We start from the raw sequence: 15129 nt of genomic DNA, 5'->3' as shown, positions 1-15129 counted from the left end.
ATGATGTCTGAATGTTTAAAAAAATATCAAAGGAAATCCTACTGTTTGAAGCTCAGACAGTAGGCAGTAGATTTTCCTTTAATGTTTGGTCATGGAATGTGACTTTCCTCTTGTATGTTGTTGGTGACTTTGCAGTCTTTTGCTGTAGAGGATGATGCTTCTGCATAGGCATAATTTACGCTTTTTGTCATGGCCCATTTCATCCCCACCACTTTGGAAAATAAACTGACGCCCATGTGCTTCTGTGTGGTGTAGCCATGAAATAGTGAATTTTCTGTGTTGTGTTGCTGTGAGCAAGGACTTTTCTGGACAAAATGGTGAATTGTCTGTGTTGTGTTGCTGTGGGCAGGGACGTGTCTTTGTAAAATGATGAATTGTCTCTGTTGTCTTGCTGTGGGTGGTGACTTTGCTGCGGTTTCTCCACCCACAGAGCTGAGGCCTCATTTCAGCTTAGCGTCCGAGAGCGACCCGGCCGACCAGGAGGACATGGACGATGAAATGGAGCCAGAGGGAAGCCCCGCCCACCAGAGCAGGGCGGCGCCCAGTGCCCCGCACGACGACACGGTGGCCACCTCCGGAGTGAGCACGCTCAGTTCGACCGTCTCGCACGAGTCTCACGCCGCCCAGCGCTCCGTCAGCATGGAGCTGGGGAGGATGAAGCTGGAGACCAACAGGTGGGCAGGGAAGCTGTCGCCATGACGATGGTTCATATGGTAACCATGCGCAGCAAGTGTCTGCTATGCCAGTGAAGCAAGTACTTTGCTCTCACATTTTACAGTCTTTACATTTTAACTTATATTTCGGATCTTATTTTAACTTGTATACTATCCCATATAATATCCCATATAATACTATCCCATATAATATCCCATGATAATCATGATTAATAAACAGCCATTACTGTCAATAAATTCAGGAGCACTATGCATTAATAAACTTAAAGGAAGGGTAGAATGCCTGATTTTATTGTCAGTGATGAGTGAAAGTGATTTCTTATTCCCTTAATAGGTGGATCTATCATATGCTGTCAATTATCAGTTTATTGATGGTTTTTCTGAACCAGTCTGCATACTTCCCTCTCAGCACTTTGGTGGGTTCAGGATCCACAGGTCATTAAAAATGCATGATTCCTCCATTTTAGAGGAGTAACCGAAGCCTCACTCGTCTGTCACGAATTGCTGCACAGTTCATGTTGGGCCAAGTGATTCTGAGATCGCATCACATGCATCATCTGATTGGTGTCTGGGAAGCTGGCAGGTCCCTAGTCATGTAACCCTGCTCTCTGCTGCATTAAAGTGGCAGGTTGCAGATGGATGATTAGGAGGAAGAACAGAACACAGCATTCTCTTCCGTTATGTACAGTACCTTCCCCTTTTTCTCAGTAATCATAACAACCTGTTTGTGCACAAATGGTATACATCCGAATGATTTTTCCTGCAAGTCTGTGATGTTCTGTATTTTAAGAAACAAACTTTGCAGGACAGTAGCAATGATCGTTACATCAAGCTTTTCCTTTGCTGCATGCGGACTACATAGCGACATTAGCCCACACATGATGTGCTTTAGCACAGTGCCACCTGTCCTCTCCATACCTGCCACAGCTAAGCTGTTGAATGCGCAGTGATCACAGCCGACCTGTAGCCTTGTGGCGCTGACAGCAGACCTGTGCCCTTTTTTGTGGTGACCACACCAGACCCGTACCCTCTCCGCTGACCTCAGCTCTCTGCCCTCTGTTCTCCAGGTTGCTGGAGGAGCTGCTGGCCAAGGAGCGGGAGTACCAGGCCATCCTGCAGCAGGTGCTTGAAGAGAGGGAGCAGGAGATCAAACTACTGAGGGCCAGGTCTGAGCCCATAGGTGAGTACTCGTCCCTGAATCCATAGCAACATGCATCAGCATCCCCACATCCATAGCATCAGCATCGCTCGTATCACCTGAACGCATAGTTCACACATGAGCCAATCAGAAGACCCACCTGAGCACAAAGGTAAGACGTTTGTGTTCATTAGGCTGTTTTCCACTGTGCCTCTGCTTGGTCAGACGTCCCAGTAATGTCAGGGGGCTTATAAAAGGGACAGTAAGCCAACAGCCCAGGGGACACACATCACACACATCAGCTCAGTGTTTATGTAAAGGTGCTAGAGTCCCTGACTGTTGCTCATTTAACCTGAATGGACACACTTATGTTCTGGAAGTTGCTCTGGATAAGAGCGTCTGGTAAATGCATGCAGTGTAATGTAATGTAATGTAGTGAGTGACAGGAGAGAGGTGAGGATTTGGCCAGCACAGTCCTGATCGCTCCCAAACTCTGTCCCACAGATACCCCAGCATCCTCAGTGACCCTCCGGACCCCCTCCTCAGTGGAGCAGGGTGATACGGAGCTGGCCAGCTGGCTGAGAGTCCATGGCGCTGACGAGGACTCCGTGGAGAGGGTAGGTCACCTCCGTCACCCGGGCAACCCGCTGATGGGCTGTGGGTGGCAGAAGTCACTGCCTATATTGTGGATACTACAGCATCACTAACCTCCTCACCTTTGAGCTCACTTGGATCTCGTGTATTGCTTAATTTGAGGAGCAGGTACAGGAAGTTACACATGAGTCATTTCTGCACATCTGAGAGGGCATATAGGACAGTTCTCTGAAAAAATATCAGTAGAATCCTGATTAAAGTAAAGAAGTAAATAAGTACATTTCAGAAAATGAGCCACAAGAAGAGTATGGAGTTGGGCATGCCAAACACACACCATGTCAGTGGCCATTACAGTACAGATTCATAAATGTCTGTTAGGTTCAATAAAACAATATACTGTAATAGAGTGCAGTTAATCAAACATAATCGTAAGAGTCAGTAAATTGCATTTTACTAAATGAGCTGCACCGGTTCTGTGTTTCTTTGTCTGTAACTGCATACCAAGATCTTTAATCTCTCCACCCACCTCCTCTGTTTAAAGATTCTGGCTGAAGAATATACACTGTCTGACATGCTTCACTATGTGACAAGAGATGACCTGAAGAGTTTGAGATTAAGGTAATGTCACCTCACTCTGCCCCTCATCCCAGAGTCAAAACAGGCAGTAATGTTTATGGTTCAAACAGCCAAGACAGCAATGGTGGCCTGAACTAAATAAAGTTTTTCAATGGGAAGGGCAGCAGCGGTGGTGTTCGCGCGCTGGTTGCATAATGCTTCATATTTGCGTGTGTTTTACAGAGGTGGAATCCTGTGCAAACTGTGGAAGGCAATCGCAGACTACAGAGAGAAACCTTCCTGAATCCCGCAGGGAGCGGAGGACTTTGACCAGGAATGAACTTGCGCTCTCTCTCTGCATCACTGCACTTTGCCCTTACTATTTATTAGACCAAAATGCTGACGTTCACTCCCCAGTGCTACTAATGTTATATCATCAGGTGATGAAGAAAGCATTCCAGTTAAGTGCATATTGTACATATATTTAGCTGAGAAATTTGCATAACATACTACGTGTCCTTATTTTTGTTGAGTATTTAATTCCTTTGGGGTATACTCCATTAGTGAAGCAAATTATTGGAGTTATGGGTACATATTATTTCAACATGAAGCTGGTTTTATAGTTCCAGTAAATGGCTATATTATATGTGAAGGTAAATTAATGCAACTGTTATTGGAGTATAGGTAGTCACAGTTACAACACCATTTAGCTGGTACTTCAAAAAGAAAATTGTAGTAATTTACCAAAATAAATATTTTTACTTTTTTATTCACAGAATTCCATCTGGTGAGTTATAGTAAATATGCATAGATTGTAAAAATTTATATTTAATGTTTTAACAAAATCTGAGACTGAACTTTTTGACAGACCTGAGAACCACAATTCAATGTTGAACTATGATTGAACTACAGTATCTAATGCTACACCTACAAAATGTAGTCAGATACTTTTTTGAATACTGTAATAATTATGTTAAAATCTACTATCATAAATAGGACAAACTTTTCCTGTAATTGTTGTTTTTTGCTTACCGTTAATACTACATTTTATTTAAATGTATGTAAAATTGAATTTTCTTTGGGCCTTAGCCAAACAATCACATGCCTGCCTGTATTCTTGTGTATCTTTCTGTGTAGCCTTTGTGCTATAAGGTGGAGTTGCGTTTAGTTCCAACGTTGTGTTTTTTTTTTTTTTTTCCTATTGACAATGTTTAACCAACATTAATTTGTCTCATATTCTGTTTAATGTGAACAGCAACTTATTTCTTTACTGAAATGTTGCTAAATGATGATAATTATTATGATTGCAAACTGATCCCACGAAAGATCAGCCAGGATATTATATCAAATAATGGATCAAAGAAGAGCTGTGTTTTTCAGTGATGTCAGTACAAACAGTGGAACAAAAGTCGCACGATACGTTTACACGCCACTTTTTATAATACGATACTCAGTGCAACTGAGTGACAGTCTGTTTCATACACAAATAACATGTGCAGAGAGTGTTTATTGACAAACAATTGTATTTCTGCTGTACATTATGCACAGTTATGTAGTCTTGGCATGGTGTTTTCTGTGCATGGTCTGTATACCCTAAAATATGTAAATACTTACCTAAAATTTGAATAATTATTTCATATTGAATTTTCATGCACATTTCTGTTTAAGCACATGAAAGGGTGTGTCTAAATGCAAATCAATATACTGACTAATTCTAACTCCTATGCTTTGAAACTCTACTGTTTAAATGCATTGTTAAGAAATGTTCACTTCGCTCTTATTCAAACTTTCACCTATGATTAACTAATGAGAGTATTTGTACAGATATAATATTATTATATAATAATCTAAGTGTCTTCAAAATTAACTGTGAAATAAAAGTGTGAATTCTAAAACATATAAAGTTGGTGAAGTGGCTGCTTTCTCGTGGATTTCGCGTTTTAATGGCATCACATTTGCGTCCTGACCTAGCTTTCGCGTACTGTACGTGCTTTGAGTGTTTGTAGTGTATTCGGTGAAATTAATCAGTCGTTTTCAGCCCGCTTCTCTCCAGACAGCTGTATATTCTTCAGTAGAATGGCCCAAAACCATGAAAGATTCTTATACCAGATATGCTATACAATTGATCAAGTATCCATTCAAACCAGTTGTTTGTTTCGAATGGTTATTAATTATGCTGAATAATTATTTGCTGGACGTGTATGTATGAAATGACATGGCTTTGAAGGGTCTGGGAATGCGTGACCGATGTAAATTGCCATTTACAAATGAAAGCAACCCTCGCTGTTGCTTTGATGTTGGAATAGGGACATCACCAGAGAACAGAAATGTATATCAGACCAATCCATCTTCATAAAAAAAAGCAATAGGCATATTCGTTATGTGATGAATACATGAAAACTGAGCAATGGTTGTGAAAAGACCATTATTATCCCAATAATAAAATTATCCAAATCTAGGAATGTATTATAGGATAATGAATGCATTCATGTCCCAAGATATATCTTTAATTGTCGAGCGAACATCTCCACATTTAAGGCTTTTTGTATTATTATTGTGTCAGATCGTTTCTATACCAAGTACTACCACAACACGGCATTTCTGTTCATCATGGAGAAACACAGATCGTCATTTCAGATCGCTATGAAATCAGCACGCGTCTACGCAGACAGTGCAACGAACAGGTGGCTGCGCGGAGAGGGAGCCTGCATCCTCGACGCACGGATGACGTCAGGTTGGCTGCGTGGATTTCCAATCGCTGGATGGAGCTGTCACTCCTCGCCAGTGCTGTACGCGGTGCGGTACCACCATATTGCTAATCAAGGCTCTGCTTACATCACTGCGGAGGACAAAAGGGGCTCACCTGCGACAGGGGAGAACACGGAATCCGAATTATTTTTTATGTAGAGTGTTCCGTTTTCTCCGATGCTGGAACTGTACGCTAAGTGTTCGAATATGAGAGGAATTTGATTCGGCATAGTTAATTATAGCAGAGTAAATGAACTGCGTAAATATGCTGTCTTGGGCTCCGCATCACCAGCGACTCATTGTCTGCGTTGCCCTGTTGTGGGGGATAAACGCGATTTTGGCCAAGTCTTCGCAGATTTCGGATATAAAATCCAAGATCTCCGGGGTGGAGGAGCTCCTGGAGGAATTTCGCAAACAGCTCCAGCAGGACCAGGCGCTGCGACGGGAAGACGGGCTCAGGGACGCGTGCCTGAACGGCTTCAGCGCCATCGAGGAGCACATCATCCGGGCGAAGGACTCCATCGAGCAGGGCGCTACCTTTCTGACGGCGCCCACTCGGGTGTACAGCTGGAGGGACTGCCTGCACGCCTGCTGCGCCGACCCGCGCTGCACCGTGGCGGTGGTGCAGGAAGACCTGGAGCAGTCGGAGGACAGTCTGAGCTGCTTCCTCTTCAACTGCACGTACAGGAATAAAAACGTCTGTACGTTCTCTATGCAGCAAGGGTACAGCACCTACAGTCGAGTCCACAACACCAGTGGTTACACCAGCCCGGCAAGTTCCCACGCAGATTTCACTAAACAGACAAACTCAGTAAAGATGCCCCAGGGTGCACTTTCGGATGACCAAACATCACAAGGTGTGTAATTAGAACAAATTATGCTGATAATGATTGTGGCAACCCGTTTGGTTCTCGGTTACTGTTGCCACGTACTGCGAAAAGTATTTCTGTTTAACTGTTGAGACGTCAGAAAATGTTTTGCTTTGGACACCTGCTGTTTCCAGACAAGCATGTGCCATACTCTTTGAAGCCTGACCGCTCTGTAAGTTAACTGAGTGTGCTGTAGGATGTTTCCGTTGGTTTCCTATTTTACACCTGAAGAACAGTCATTGACATGAATTCATTTGGCACCAGAACATTTGAATTAATGTGTGTCACGTTTTGAATACCAAATATTGTGGATGTTCAAAGCTAAAACATCGACAGAGGCATAAAACAAATCCGGTTATTAAGCCCCACAGGATGGTTGTTTACACTAGGTTAATGATTGCCTCATTGTATTTAAATTTAGATTCAGTCTGGCCTAGGGTGTGTGGGAGGCGTCAGAGGTGTTTAACAGTGATTGCTTTTCCCCCAAACGCAGAGGTGGACGAGCCTCCCCGTAGCAATGCTGGTCAGGACGTGGTGATCCAGCTTCCCACCGACTGGGCCGTGTTGGACGGCCGGGACAGCGTGGATGACCACGGAGTCAACCGCTATGAGTGGGCCTTGATCAAGGGGGACCCCTCAGTCGTCATGAAGGTAAATGCAACTCCTGTTTATGTTAATCTGTTGATGAGGTTAAAACCATCATCAGCTGGTCTTTTTTGTTCACACTCATAAACAGACTTGATGCTTGCGTCTTTACAGAGCATCAGAGCTCTGAACTGTTCACACAGAGAAGCAGGTCAGTGTGTTTGTATTAGCCTGCATTTAGCAGCCTTCCAGATGGAGACTGAATACATTTGAAGAGGGAGAGAGCTGGACTCGTTTAGAAAGTGCTGCGCTGATGAAGATAAGAGGCTATTATGCATTCGCCCTCAGAACAAAAGCCTCATTGTGGGTCGCTGTCTCCCGGCAGGTGCAAAGGGTTGTAACCGTGCCTTTTCCGTTAACACGGAGGACTCTTTTGCTTTTAGAAGGGCTGTGTTATCTTTTTCCCGCCCCCACACTGACGTGAAAGATGGGACTGACAAAGGGTTTTTAAAAGGAAAACACTCACAGGCCCCTATTTGTGAATTGAATGCTTACCTCCAGTAATTTCTCTCTTATAAATTTCCCTAAAAGCCTCTCTGTTATGGTAGCTGCACTATAGGCGTACACAATGCATGTTTACGTAACTGAAAATTGCCAGGAGCAAAGAGCTCATCTCTTGCTCATAGAAAATAACATACGTCTTTATTTTGCTGTAATCCGTTGATGTTTCAGCCATATTGGGGCCTTCAGTTTGTCATGAGCAGAGGCAGTTGAGCTTGCACACACCAAACTGTATAAAAGCAACATTAAACTGCAAAATAAGTACACTTTAAGTTGTTCCTTACCTTATAATTTAGTGGGTAATCTAAATAAAGTTTTTTTGGGTACTCGGAATTTTGGATTCTTGGTACAAATCAAATATGTAACTCACTCACACACACACACACACACACACTTTTTTAATGTTTTTTTTCTTTTTCATGCAACCATTCTTAGAATCAGCAATTGCATATTTGCTTTGTCTTACTGTGATAACCTTTGCACTCATGTTGGAAAGAGAAAAAAATGCTCCAGTCCTACAGCATACCCTCATGCACCCAACAGCTAGTCCCACAGTGCAATACAGCAAAGTAAGCACCTGCCTGAGGATAGGTGTGGCTCCACTGGCGTTATCTGATGTCACGGGTGCTTGACAAGTCGCAGAGTACCTGAGAGAGAATAGGGATGAGAAAACCCTACTGAGAAATGCCTGCCACACCTATCCTAGTGGAGCAAAGACAATTGTTGCACCACTGTGGGGGTTCTAGTCATTGTTAGCTGGTGACAGGACTGGGATCAAACCCAGGTGTCAGCCTGCACTCAAGACAAGCACCTCGCTGACTGTGCCACTCAGGAGCCATGGAACACAGATTCTTGATTAATTTCTTATCGTGTAGTCATAAAAGCATGAAGTTACAAACCTATACAGCATGACTGATACTGATGTTGTGATTGAGACTGATACTGCTCTCTGAGAGTAGGCGTTATAGACTATACTTCTAAAACCTCTGTACGGCCAGCATGTCTGTCACTCTCCAAATGTCCAACTCCATTCATAATTTTATTATGTTTCTTTCTTAATAACATCCATGTCTGAGCTTCAGGCACTCACAGGGTGGCCATGTAGCCTACTTTCCTGTATCCCCATACGTAACATTAAGCAGTTTGATGTGAATGAGCTGGATAGCAGTCTGTCGTAGGACCATCACCCTGCTTCACAATTACTTTTAATGCTGACTACCAAATAGAGAGAGATCATTTGAAAAACCTTTGAAAAAACAATGTTAGTGTAATCCACAACCTTTTGGGGTCAGGGCAAACACTACAACCACATGGTGACCAAACCAGTTAAATTATGCTTGCAACACATATGGATCTCAGCTACAAGGCTGCGTTGCTGTATGATAGAATGTATGTTAAACACATGCTGTGTGGGGTGAGTTTCTGAAGCGCTGGTGTCTCTCGTTCTCTGCAGGTGACCCAGCCTGGGATTCTGAAGATTAGTGGCCTGCAGGAGGGCTCATACTCCTTCCAGATGACAGTCACAGACACTGTGGGACAGAAGAGCTCAGACAATGTCACCATCACGGTGCTGCCACCTGAACATCAAGCAGAAGGTAAAGTAAAGCTTACATCATAAAGTAATGTTTACATTATAAAGTATTCCTTATATCTTAAATTAATCCTTATTTTGCAAAGTAATCCTTACATTGTACAGTAATCCTTATATGGTAAAGTAATCCTCGGACTGTAATCTTTATGTTGTAAAGTAATCCTTATATTGTAAAGTAAGCCTTACATTGTACAGTAATCCTTATATGGTAAAGTAATCCTTGGACTGTAATCTTTATGTTGTGAAGTAATCATTACAATGTAAAGTAATCCTTATGTTGTTTTACTCTGACTAATCCCTCATATTTCTTATTCCTTGAATTAGAATCAGCCAATGTGTTTTGTGATGTTTCAGTGGTTATTTACTAGACTTTATCACAGAGAACTAAGTCTTATTATTAAAATGTGATTCCCAAGTAGATACTCATTATTTTGTAACTGAAGCCAAATTGGGATTGATTTTTCCAATGTAATATAATGTTACAACAAAATGTAATGTTACAATGTAATTACTGAAGCTTTTTTTCCCCAATGCATGTGAAAATAGATACTCAGTGAAACAGGTAAAGTGGCTGAGGTTTATGTCAGGGGATACATGGCTATTTCTCTGTCTTCCCCAGGGTAGGAATGAAAAATTAAATCATCATGATCTTTTTACAGATAAAATAATTAATGGATGAAGATCATGGACAATGTTCATTCAGCTTGAAGGTCACTCCAACAGAGTGACAAGATGTTCTAACCATGGGTCTATGTTAATGAAAATTAAATCCCCAGAGGAGGATTTTAATGCAAAAATGGAAATTTAATGTGATTTCTGATTAATCTCCCTTCTTCTCTGCATGGGATTGTGGTGACAGATCTATGCACTGGAAACAACAGTGATGTTGAAGGCCATGCTTTGAAAAACTGAAAATGCCATCTCTAAGGCAGTCCCACAGTTTTTGTTATATTGTTATATTTTTTCCACATATGGAATTCTTCTACTGCGTTGACAAAACTTTTGGCTACTATTAGACTACCAAGGTTTGGACATCCACTGAAAATTAAGCACTAGCCATAGGAAAGGCTTTTATGGTAATGATTGAGGGTTTTTTAAACGTGGATCAGCAGAGGTGAGGTGAGGTGCTGGGGGTCGTGGGGTCTCGGGGTCTGCGTTTACCATACCTGCGTGTGTTCACCATACCTGGTGGAATTCTGAGCCCAGGTGTCTCCCCCCCCCCTCCCCCCTCCACAGTCTGCATGGGCCGCTGTTCCCGCTACCAGTTCATGTGTGACGACGGCTGCTGCATCGACATCACCTACGCCTGCGACGGAAAGCAGCAGTGCCCTGACCGCTCCGACGAGGCCTTCTGCCAGAACTGTGAGTCAGCAGGCGCCGAGGCCGAGAGAGCCGCCCCTCCATTTGGCCAAAACCTGAGAGTATACAGTGGGCCTGTTCTCCTCAGCTGCCTCGTGAAGCCGCTCACCTTGCATCTCGCTTACAGTTCCTGTGATTTTGTTTCAGCGATTTCATGTTACCTACATGGAATCCTTCTACTGCCTTCACAAAGTTTCTGGCTACTTTCATTAGACTACTAAGGTTTGGACATCCGCTGAACATTAAGCACTAGCTATAGGAAAAGCTCTTTTTTTAGGTAATTATTGAGGGTTTTTTTACCTGGGGGTCATCAGGTCATCACGTTTAGTCAAAACCTGATCGTATAGCATGCGCCTGCTCTCACTGGCTGTATAATGAAGTCGCTTGCCGTGGATCTCGCTTATGGTTTCTGTTGGTGTCTCTTCACTCTTTTGGCAGTTTGTCTCAGCCATGTAAGCAGAAGCACAAACAGAACTCCTGTTTTTGTGTCTGAGCAGCCTGTGCTTGTCAGCTATTGATGTGGCAAAATCACCTTTCTAATGAGCAGTAGGTACTTCGTATCTGAAAGAAATTCGCAATGAGGGCCATGGTATACTTTTACATTACATTACAGTACATTCATTTAACAGACACTCTTATCCAGAGCAACTTCCAGCACAAGAGAACAGAAGTGTATCCATTCATGGTGAATGAGCAATGAATGATAACTCTGAGATCCCATCCGTGAGGACTGCATTGCTGGTGTTTAGACACGTGTGTGTGTGTGTGTGTGTATGTGTGTGTGTGTGTGTGTGTGTGTGCGCGTGTGTGTGTGCGTGTGCACGTGTGCATGTGTTTATGGACACGTGTGTGCATGTGTGCATGCTGTGTCTTTATTCGAAATCCTCTCCCTCCTGCTTCTCCAGTTGACGGGAACCGGAAAGCTGTGACACACTCCTCCAGGTTGCCAAGTATGGCGAGACCCGTGACCCACCGCAAGGAGGAGGCAGAGGAGGAAGAGGAAGAAGACCGCACAATGTACATGGACGGGAGCAAGAAGAGCATGGAGGACCCCAATCCCTTCGCTGAATCCCAGGAAAGGGGAAACCCCCGCCCCCTGCCTCACGCTCCCAGCAGTCAGGACGGCAGGGCAAGTCCAGGTACCACGTTCTGTTAAGGTAGACGCATGCGGGCCTGCAATGGAGTTGGTCCAGCTGGCTTCAAAGTCCTGGTCAGACAGTGACTGCTATATGAGTATAATTTAGAATAGAAGAAATTTATGTCAGGGTGTCACTTTCATTTAGGGCTACTGCATTTGTGGACTTATCATAGACTGTCATTGATATAATCTATATATGAGTTAACCTTTCTTGTGAACATATACGTTTGGGGGGACTTTTAGGACTGGTTAGGTGTATAGTTTGGGTTTGGTGTAGAGTTTTGGATTAGGTTTTGGATTAAGTCTAAGACTTTCTTCATAGGGTTTTCTGATGGATAAACACATTAAGCACCTTTACAATGTGTTTGCAAAATAAATAGGATCATTATTTAAAAATAACCAAATTTTAACTTCCCAAGTGAAGCGTGACTCATTTCGGAGTCATGCTCTCTTAACTCTCAGATAAGGGAAGAGATACTCTCCACAGGGGGCTAAAGACTGGTATTATTATTCAGCGTGTCTCAGCACAGCGGTAGATTAGACTCTGAATGAGGGAAACAGTAAGGGGCTGTTCTGTAATACGAGAGCAGGGCTCTACACTCCTGTTCCCTGGAGTCCGTGAACAAAGTCCCTCTGTATCCCACCATCAGATCTTCTTACTGTTAAGAAAGGGAGGGGCCGAGGGAAACTTTTCCTTTTACCCGATTTCTGTACTTATCAGATCACTGCTTAGCGCCCCCTGCTGTCGGACCCTGCAAAGGCATTTTCCCCCGGTGGTACTATGACCCGGTGGCTGGGGTGTGCAAGCACTTCATCTATGGGGGCTGCAAGGGCAACGACAATAACTTCCTGCAGGAGGCAGACTGCAACGCGGAATGCGTACAGAAACCAGGTGGGGTTTCTCTCTTTTTCCTTTCCTCTACTGAAATTGTAACAGATTAGTGTTCTATTATATATGTGAAATGAAATCTGTGGAAATTTGAAACATTATTTTTAAACAGTGGCTTGAAATTTTACACATGCTGTTAAACAGCATGCTATTAGATCATCTGTCATGCATTATGTTTTAATGTAATTATGGCCTTTGTTCAACTGAATGTTACCACACCCATGAGAATTATGAACACAGATGTTGATTCATTTCAGTTCCTGTCAAACAGAAGCCCACCACGGCTCCTCCACCCAGTGTACGCACACAGACGCGTAAGTTTCCACCTCACTGCCTGCTGTTCTGTGCCATACAGTGTCAGTAATAATACACTAATAATACTAATTAAGTACTAATAAGTACTAAGTACTAGTAATAATATTGATAAAAATTTCAGAGATTCCTTTATGAAGAGATTCTCACAATGCAGGACATAAATACAATAAAATATTACACAAAATCTGTTGTTTTAAAATATTAATACCTCAAGAAACTATTACACTTTTAGCTATTCTGATTGCACACATTTTTCATTAGCTGATGTAATAATTCTTTTTAAATGCCCTTTTTTATTTTCGAACTGTATCTGTAGCGGATCCACCCCGGGTGGCCATTTCCAAGGAGAAAGCGGAGAGTGAGGTTCCAGTGTCTAAACCCTATCCTGTTTTAGGAGGACATCCCGTCCCCGAGTCAGGTCTGAAACCCAGAATATTGCACTTCACATAATCAATACATTAATGTATGCGTAAAGCTCTGAGCACCACCATAGGATGTGGTTCCATGCACAACAAGCAATAGACAGCAAGAGCAACAGTAATGACCATACAGCACAGGCAAAGATAACCACCATTTAATGTAACAAGTACAAGAACAAGTGTAGGAAGAATAATGTATCAAGAACAGTCACTATTCAGCGGCTGCAGCCACTTTAGTATTATTAGCAGTATTAATCTTTCTACCATTCAAATGAAGGTGCTGTCATTTGTTAGTTAATAGGAGCCAAGCACCCAACAACTGTTTAACAGACTTAGAACTTACACCTTCAGGTTCATAGAGCTAAAGCGGGCATCACATGTAGTAACATTTTCACAGAACTGAATGCTTAGAACAAGAAAACTTAAAAAAAAAAAAAAAAAATAGGCATTTCAGGTTGCTGACCTCTTCTTACTGACGTCTCTGCCTTACGTACATTACAGATTGGAGTGTGTTGTTTATGCAAGTCATTAGCAAGAAGATTGTAGCTGTACCTACTCTACTTGAACTCCTCTGATTAGAATTGAAATGAAAAATGGTGGATGGACATATCCATTAAAGAAAAAAAAATGCAAAATCCTCAGATATACACATCATATAAAATATTTTCTTTTTCTAAGAGTTTTCCACTTGAATTCCAAACTTTTTCAGTTTTAGTTTTCCCGCTGTAGTCTTTATGGGGATACTTCATACTATTATTACCATTATCAGAAGAAACTAACAATTATTGTGTATGAAGTCTGAATATTCACAATAAACTGATAATTGATGGAATGTTCAAAAAGGTTGTGTTACTCTCTGTTGCCCCCTGTAGGTGCAATCCTTCCACTGGCCCTGGGCCTGATAATCACTGCCCTGCTGCTTCTAATGGTTGGCTGCCGTCTGCGCTTGGTGCGACACAAGCTGAAAAAGGCTCGGCCAATCACCTCCGAGGAGTCAGACTACCTCATCAACGGAATGTACCTGTAGCAGACGGGCAGGGAAGCCAGCTTCTGTTCTGAATTCCCAGGGTTCCACGAAATTACCCACACGTCACCTGCCGTTCACAGAGCCAATCGTAAATCAGCTGCTTCTGTATCCTCTCTGCTGGCTGTAGTGGGGAGTGTCCAAGCAACTCTCTGCTTTGGTGGACCGATACCCCTTTTTTTCCAATGTTGACTGACCATCTCTTCAGACAGCATCACCACAAACCTGACAGGGGGCAGGCTGTAGTCATATGGACCCTGTAAGAGGAAGAAGGGTCCCTTACAACCTATTCCTGTTAATGTCTCTGTGTACCTTTCAGTGTGCCTGGTTTGGGTGTGCCTTTTCTGTGCCTCCAGCCCCACCCCACCTCCCACTCCCATTTCTCCTCTGAAATTTAAATAATTACCCACAAATGTCACTGGGTGGTGGTGTTGTGCCCTTGTACCATACACCCAACCCTTCAAATGGAAGAGGCTGAAATCTCTAAAAAATTAGCCAATGTTAAAAGTCCAAATCTATTTTCGTGATAAAGGATAACTCACTCCATATCAGATGTGCTGATCCTGACTTTACTCTAAATTTCAGAGTGAATATTTCAGTTCTTAGCCTTGTGAATAACAGAAACAGAAAGCTTCACTCCATACTGCTGCTAAAGGTTCCTGCCCCTCAG

The 15129-nt window shown here is 42.8% G+C and overlaps 2 protein-coding genes across 3 annotated transcripts in view; both read left to right on the top strand.

Annotated features, from left to right (window-relative positions):
- map3k5 (mitogen-activated protein kinase kinase kinase 5) overlaps window positions 1-3566 on the top strand; it is a 48670-nt gene extending 45104 nt beyond the window's left edge. For both annotated transcript variants that reach the window (XM_036549464.1, XM_036549463.1), the window contains exons 26-30: window positions 431-674; window positions 1742-1854; window positions 2317-2429; window positions 2948-3024; window positions 3205-3566. In XM_036549464.1, the coding sequence (XP_036405357.1) occupies window positions 431-674; window positions 1742-1854; window positions 2317-2429; window positions 2948-3024; window positions 3205-3265 (608 nt within the window). In that variant the 3' untranslated portion in view covers window positions 3266-3566. The remainder of the gene's footprint in view (window positions 1-430; window positions 675-1741; window positions 1855-2316; window positions 2430-2947; window positions 3025-3204) is intronic.
- Window positions 3567-5724: 2158 nt separating this feature from the next.
- Window positions 5725-14513, top strand: lrp11 (low density lipoprotein receptor-related protein 11). The gene is made up of 9 exons (XM_036549418.1): window positions 5725-6566; window positions 7072-7229; window positions 9178-9319; window positions 10552-10677; window positions 11580-11813; window positions 12534-12704; window positions 12959-13015; window positions 13333-13434; window positions 14308-14513. The coding sequence occupies exons 1-9, from the start codon at window positions 5960-5962 to the stop codon at window positions 14460-14462; spliced, it is 1752 nt and encodes a 583-aa protein (XP_036405311.1). The 5' UTR covers window positions 5725-5959; the 3' UTR covers window positions 14463-14513.
- The last annotated feature ends 616 nt before the right edge of the window (window positions 14514-15129 follow it).

Source organism: Megalops cyprinoides, chromosome 17 (genome assembly GCF_013368585.1).
Source record: "Megalops cyprinoides isolate fMegCyp1 chromosome 17, fMegCyp1.pri, whole genome shotgun sequence".
NCBI classification, from domain to species: Eukaryota; Metazoa; Chordata; class Actinopteri; order Elopiformes; family Megalopidae; genus Megalops; species Megalops cyprinoides.
The sequence above is the reverse complement of the archived record's forward strand: the minus strand, read 5'-3'. Positions and strand labels throughout refer to the sequence as shown.